Genomic DNA, 6,979 nt, shown 5'->3' on the forward strand with positions numbered 1-6,979 from the left:
CAGTTTTTTTTTCCAGCAGGCATTCAAAGTTTCAGTTTCCATCTCCTGAATGGCCAATCTGTATTACGTATGTTTTAGCCAATCAGGACGCAGAACACAATGCCCTGTGAAAAAAACTGCACAAAAAAAATCTGCGAAGCAGCAAGACCGCGAAAGGTGAACCGCGTTATAGCGAGGGAACACTGTATAACACTACGTTCAAACGTAAACGAGCAAAAAAAAAAAAAACCCTCATAGTAAAGCATTCAAAACGAGCAAAAATGACTCAGTATAGTATGACGTTCAAAATGATCAAAAATGACTATAGTATGGTGTTTAAAACTAGTAGAAATGACTCATAGTATAGTATGGCGTTCAAAACGAGCAAAAATGACTCGTAGCATAGTATGGCGTTAAAAATGGGGAAAAAAGACATGGTATAGTATGTCGAGCAAAAATGGCACATTGTAAGACATTGTTATGGCGTTCAAAACGAGCAAAAATGACTCATAGTATGATGTTAAAAAAACATGTTTTTGACATCATGACAAATTTTTGCATATTTTCGACATCATACTATACTGAGAAATCTTTGCACATTTTTGAGGTCATACTATATATACTATGACTCATTTAACATATTTTCGACATCATACTAAACTGAGAAATCTTTGCACATTTTTGAGGTCATACTACACTATGACTAATTTTTGCATTTTTTCGACAGACTCATTTTTGCATATTTTCGACATCATACTATATACTATGACTCATTTTTGCAATTTTTTTTGTCATCATATTATACTATGACAAATTTAGCTATTTTTGAGGTCATACTATACTATGACTCAATTTTGCAATTTTTGACATCATACTATACTATGACAGATTTTGCACATTTTAGAGGTCAGTTGAGCTGCAAAGTATTACAGCTCAACTGTCGACTACTTATCGTTCCAGCCGAGGTAAATAAGTCAGCGGTTTCTGTGTGCTGTTACAGATGTGTTGCTGGTAGAAACATGGAGAAACCAAAATCCTCAGACAGAGCAGAGCTGGAAGAGACAACAGGCCTGGTGGAGGTAACCAACACTTTTATCCTGAAAAATCTTGCATGTCAGGATGAGTTTCTGCTGATTTTGGTGGTAAATTCTCAGCACTTGCATGCTTTTTAAATCGCTCTTTTATTATTTTTTTTATTTTTTTATTAAGGATGGTGATTTGCCTCAAGGTGCCGAAGGTGGAAAGGTGGATCCTCGTTCACCGAGGAAGAGCAGCTCCTCCCGCTCTTCCTGTAAGAGTTTCCGTCTGGACTACCGACTGGAGGTAACGACCCTCCTTCTGCTCACCAACGCCCAACATTCAAGTCTCTTCAGAGTTCAAATAAATGTCACGCTGTATCTCAGGTGTGTTTTATTTTTGAATGCAGGAGGAGGTGACGAAGTCCTGTCGAGACAAACATGGTCGCTGGACAAACCCCTGGCCAACATGGCGCTTTCCTTCCTACTCTATGCTGTTCAGATTTCTGGTGCTGGATAAAAATCACAGCAGTGTGCCAACAAGCAGAGAGGTAGGAAACCACTAGGATGTTAAAACCCGCAAGTGACTTTATTTTACTGTAGATAATTCAGAGACTTAAAAGAAACAAAACAACGTTTTATTAGTGGAAGAAGAACCAAGTCTGCAGTGCTCACATTTATGGAGTCTGCTTACCGCTCTGCTGTAATAATTAGTATCACAAGCTCATCTTTCACAGCCCTGAGCTAACATGATGTTATTTATAGCTGCTTCTGGAAACTTTGCTGTGTTCATTGAGAGATTATCCGGCCTTAAAGGCAGCATAACAAAAACATTGAATTCTTTATTTGCACCAGTTGTTTGTATATTCTCTATTTATTGGACTTTATCTGATAACTTATGAGCACAAAAAATCTGAAAAGTGTGACATCCATTTGTATTCAACCCCACTGACGCAAAACTTTGTTAAAGGACCTTTTAGCTGCAAGGTCGTTGTCCTCTAGTATTTAGCCAACACTTACAAATATATAGGTTGAAAGATGAACATGTTTAAAATAATATTTTTATATATATTTTTAAGTCAGTCTAAGTTTCTTCTGTCCTCCCTGTTCTCCCCACAGGTCCTGGACATTGAACTCCCAGTATTGGAGCCCTACTTTGTCCAGAATCCAGAAGCGTTGGACTCTCCTGCTGGTTTGAGGGTCACCTGGCTGGGCCACGCTACAGTTCTGGTCGAAATGGAGGGGGTCAACATTCTGACCGACCCCATTTTCAGCCAGAGAGCATCATTTCTTCAGTTCATGGGGCCCAAACGATACAGAGGACCCCCCTGCACAGTGGAACAGGTTTGAAGATCTTTCATGTTCTCGCTTTTACTTTGTGAACAAACAGAATCCTTTGAATCAAACCTGGCTTTATTCATCTCACTCCTCTCCTACAAACAGCTGCCGAGGATAGACGCCGTCCTCATCAGCCACTCTCATTACGATCACCTGGATGCTGGATCTGTTGCCAGCCTTAATGCACGCTTTGGAGGGGAGCTACGCTGGTATGTGTCCCAAATCGTTCCCCACCCGTACCCCCCACACACACACCTTCCAGTGTTCCTGTGAAATATGATGCATGTTTTAACAGGTTCGTACCCCTGGGTTTGATGGACTGGCTGGCCAAGATGGGCTGTGAGAACGTGATGGAGCTGGACTGGTGGGAGGAAAACTGCGTCCCGGGTCACGACAACGTCACGTTTGTCTGCACACCCTCTCAGCACTGGAGCAAACGGACAGCGTGGGATAATAACAGGGTACTTGATAGTAAATGTTGTAGTGTGTTGGGACTGCTATCAGTTTGGTTTTATAAACAGCACTGATAATCTAAGTGCTGCAATGTTAACGTTGGGCAAGTGAGCAGAAATGTATTTAATGTGATAGCAGCACTTTATTGAAGAGTCTGCAGCCCAACATTTTTCAATGGAGAAGAAAGATTAAACAAAAAGGGCAAAACTTCTCCTTCTCTCTGTGAAAATCTTTAATTTTCTGCTGCACTAAAACTGTCAGAATTGTAACCATTTAACTTTTTATATCTTTTCAGTCTTTATGGAGTAGCTGGTCTGTTTTGGGTCCCAACCATCGATTCTTCTTCGCCGGCGACACAGGCTACTGTCCGTCCTTCCAGGAGATCGGACGCCGCTTTGGGCCATTCGACCTCGCAGCGATCCCAATTGGAGCGTACCTGCCCAGGTAGAGAGGCACACACTCCCACACAGCAGATCAGGCACAAAGAGTTTCATATGAAGTTATTTAATATGTGCAGAAGCCGACAAATTCACTGAAACAGGTTCATATTTTAGTGCAGTAGCGTAGTCCAACACTTGCTAAGTATACCAATGTGTAGCCAGTGGTACTCGGTTTAAGGCCTCCTTTCATACACATGCATGCAAAAATATCTTAATGTTCAGTTTCAGCATTTTAATAAGCATTAAGCAGGACTAATGTCATTTCCTGTTGGGTTTTCAGGGATGTGATGAAGGGACAGCATGTGGATCCAGAAGAGGCTGTTCAGATTCATCAGGACCTTCAGGCCAAACAGTCTGTAGCCATACACTGGGGGACCTTCGCCTATGAGGTAGGATGTTAGAAAAGAGTCAGCAGCAGTCACTACATGTAATGTCTTAAGTTAAAATAGAAGCAGCCTGCCTTTATACAATGTAAATTAAATGTCAATCATTTGTTAGGAGGGTAGAAATTGGTCTTTGTTCAGAGGTGAGGAAGTCTAGACTTAAATTATGTAACCAGTTCTACCTCATACTACACTAAGGAAAACAATATTTAGATATTAAGACTTAAAAATACTATTTCTGCCACTGTTTAAAAAAAAAGAGATGTCTTAGGTCCTAGAAAAGATCAAAATTATCTTTTCTAGATTATCTCGATAATCTAGAAAATATTTTTTTAATCTTTTCTAGATTATATCTCGAGATATAATCTAGAACTTTTTTTAAAAATCTTTTCTAGATTACATCTTGAGATATAATCTAGAAAAGTTTTTTTTTTATCTTTTCTAGATTATATCTCGAGATAAAATCTAGAAAAGTTTTTCTTTTCTAGATTATATCTCGAGATATAATCTAGAAAAGATAAAAAAAAACTTTTCTAGATTATATCGAGATAAAATCTAGAAAAGTTTTTTTTTTTTTTAATCTTTTCTAGATTTTATCTCGAGATATAATCTAGAAGAGTTTTTTTTTTTAAAAAAATCTTTTCTAGATTTTATCTCGAGATAAAATCTAGAAAAGTTTTTTCTTTTCTAGATTTTATACCGAGATAAAATCTAGAAAAGATTAAAAAAAAAAAAACTTTTCTAGATTATATCTCGAGATATAATCTAGAAATTTTCTAGATAATTTTGATCTTTTCTAGATTTTTTCAATTGGTTTTTTTTTTTTTTACAGTGGCAGAAATGGGTTTCCATAAGGGTTCCCACATAGTGTGGAAACAAAGTATTTTAAAGCCTTAAATAATATGTAAATACAGTTATCTTAAGTGCCTGGTTTTTGCAGTTCATGGTAACGTTTGCTTATGTATACAAACCCTGCCATTTTTTTCATGGATGTAATATGAGGTACAACTGGTAATATAATTTAAGTCTAGACTTCCTCACCTCTGAGCCAAGACCAATTTCTAGCGTTCTGACCTTATCTCTCCTCCATGCAGTACTACCTGGAGCCGCCGGTCCGTCTCAGAGAGGCCCTGGAGCAGAGGGGACTGAAACCAGAATCCTTCTTCACGTTGCGTCACGGGGAGTCCCGGCTCGTCACCACACAAGATGGAGACGTCTTCGACTGATGTCTGCAAAACCAAACATTTCATTAAAAGACTGAAGACTTGAGCTCAATCTAAATAAAAATGAATGTTTTACATTAACTGTTTGGCATCTCACAGCTGCAGGAGTTGTACATACAAGGATCACACTTTGATCTAAGGTGATTCACCTTCAGTCATATGATCAAATATTTTGCAGACATGACAGGAAGAGATGACTTACATGCTGATTCTCTTAGAGTTGAGGCTTCAGGGGGTTTGCACACTGCCTCAGAACCCTTTGAACCCTGAGGAGGAAAAACAAAGCGAGGTCAGAGCAGAAAAGGTTCACTGGACAGAATTTCAAGTTCAAATCCATCTCTTCTCTCTAAGAAGCCAAGTTTTTCAGATTGTCTTGGTTTAAAACTCTAGCTTCACCTTGCAACTTTAGACTACTACATGAAGAGTTATTCTTTGAGATAAGTGCTGCCATATAGGAGTTTTGTTTTGTTTTCTGAATGTGCTACAGCCAATCCAGAACTGCTGCCTGTGATGTTTACATTCAACGGCAATGTCCTGATAAACTTTGTGAAAAACATGCTGATGAGCTGGGCTCAACTGCAAAGTGCTTTTGTTGCAGCTTCAGCTATTTTTTTTGTGCTGTGAAAACATCAAAGCTGCATAGCCCCTCAACAGTTTTTCTCCAAATTTCGAAGAATTTCAGTTGTACTTTTTCCTTTATGGAGCAAAAATAGACGAGTTAAGGCATTGCTATGACAGAGACTTTGCCATCTCTTACCCTGAATGTAAAACGGTAATGGCACAAAATTGAACCCACTTACTGCAGTAACGTGTGAGCCTGAACAGCCAGTTGTGCTTTACACTTCATCACTTTCTGTAAACGTCACATTGAATACACTATTCAAGTGAAATGCATGTGTTTTGTTGTTCAAGTGGAGACTAAAAGCGACTGAACTTTACCAGCAAGGAAAGAGAAATGCTGCAGTATATTTGGTACTAGATTACTAATTGTTCCAAGAACCATAAGCGTTATTGTAGCGTTTTTCTCTACAACAGGGTTAGAAGAAAACACAAATACTCACTAGAAACGAGCCTGACTTACTGTCAGCAATGACACATACTATCCTATGACTAATTTTTGCATATTTTCGACATCATGCAAAAATTTGTCATTTTTTTAGGTCATACTATTTTAGGTATAGTATGACCTAAAATGTGCAAATTTTTTGCATGATGTCGAAAATATGCAAAAATTAGTCATAGGATAGTATGTGTCATTGCTGACAGTAAGTCAGGCTCGTTTCTAGTGAGTATTTGTGTTTTCTTCTAACCCTGTTGTAGAGAAAAACGCTACAATAACGCTTATGGTTCTTGGAACAATTAGTAATCTAGTACCAAATATACTGCAGCATTTCTCTTTCCTTGCTGGTAAAGTTCAGTCGCTTTTAGTCTCCACTTGAACAACAAAACACATGCATTTCACTTGAATAGTGTATTCAATGTGACGTTTACAGAAAGTGATGAAGTGTAAAGCACAACTGGTTGTTCAGGCTCACATGTTACTGCAGTAAGTGGGTTCAATTTTGTGCCATTACCGTTTTACATTCACTTTTTTGACGTCACATTATGCTATGACTACATTTGACAATTTTTGAAGTCATAGTAACCTATGACTCATTTTTGCACTTTTGACATTTTTGTGTCATTTTTGCTCATTCAAAATGAGCAAAAATGACATTTTATGGAATGTTGTTCAAAACTAGCAAAAATTAAGTAGACTGACAGTTTAGTATGTGTAACAGTTATGGGCTAGGCAGCTAACTGCAGCTACATAGGCAGCATCAGAAGATGGTTCGTTAAGGAGCCCGAGGTGTGAATGCAGACGCGAAGCAATGGTTCAATTTTGAGGTATATATATTAGTGATTTGGGGGAAACAAAGAACAACATACAATTACAAATACACAGTGAGAGACAGGTTAATTCAAAACAATTAAATTCAAAGATCAGAGTTCTTTTCCTTGTTTCCTAGCTCGCCATCCTTGGGTTCAGAAGAGGATCTGATCCATCATAAAAATAAAAACCGACCTAAAAGGCCAGAAAACCCATTAAGTGTTTTATCAAACAATGTACAAACATAAAAATGCAATGAATATTAAATGCAATTATT

The 6,979-nt window shown here is 38.1% G+C and overlaps 1 protein-coding gene across 1 annotated transcript; it reads left to right on the top strand.

Moving 5' to 3' along the window:
• Window positions 1–910: 910 nt before the first annotated feature.
• On the top strand, window positions 911–4,913 carry LOC106922250 (N-acyl-phosphatidylethanolamine-hydrolyzing phospholipase D-like). The gene is made up of 9 exons (XM_088003378.1): window positions 911–1,058; window positions 1,189–1,302; window positions 1,406–1,546; window positions 2,115–2,339; window positions 2,439–2,542; window positions 2,629–2,794; window positions 3,082–3,230; window positions 3,507–3,615; window positions 4,704–4,913. The coding sequence occupies exons 1-9, from the start codon at window positions 999–1,001 to the stop codon at window positions 4,833–4,835; spliced, it is 1,200 nt and encodes a 399-aa protein (XP_087859504.1). The 5' UTR covers window positions 911–998; the 3' UTR covers window positions 4,836–4,913.
• The last annotated feature ends 2,066 nt before the right edge of the window (window positions 4,914–6,979 follow it).

The sequence above is a fragment of the Poecilia mexicana genome, unplaced genomic scaffold, assembly GCF_051168715.1.
Source record: "Poecilia mexicana isolate PSO_F unplaced genomic scaffold, ASM5116871v1 scaffold_23, whole genome shotgun sequence".
Lineage (NCBI taxonomy): Eukaryota > Metazoa > Chordata > Actinopteri > Cyprinodontiformes > Poeciliidae > Poecilia > Poecilia mexicana.

What these genes read in the sequence shown, in the direction of transcription:
- LOC106922250 (XM_088003378.1), top strand. Translation starts at nt 999, where the DNA reads ATGGAGAAACCAAAATCCTCAGACAGAGCAGAGCTGGAAGAGACAACA. An exon ending in CAGCGTGGGATAATAACAGG is followed by an intron (nt 2,795 to 3,081) that starts GTACTTGATAGT and finishes ATATCTTTTCAG; the next exon opens with TCTTTATGGAGTAGCTGGTC. An exon ending in GGGGGACCTTCGCCTATGAG is followed by an intron (nt 3,616 to 4,703) that starts GTAGGATGTTAG and finishes TCCTCCATGCAG; the next exon opens with TACTACCTGGAGCCGCCGGT.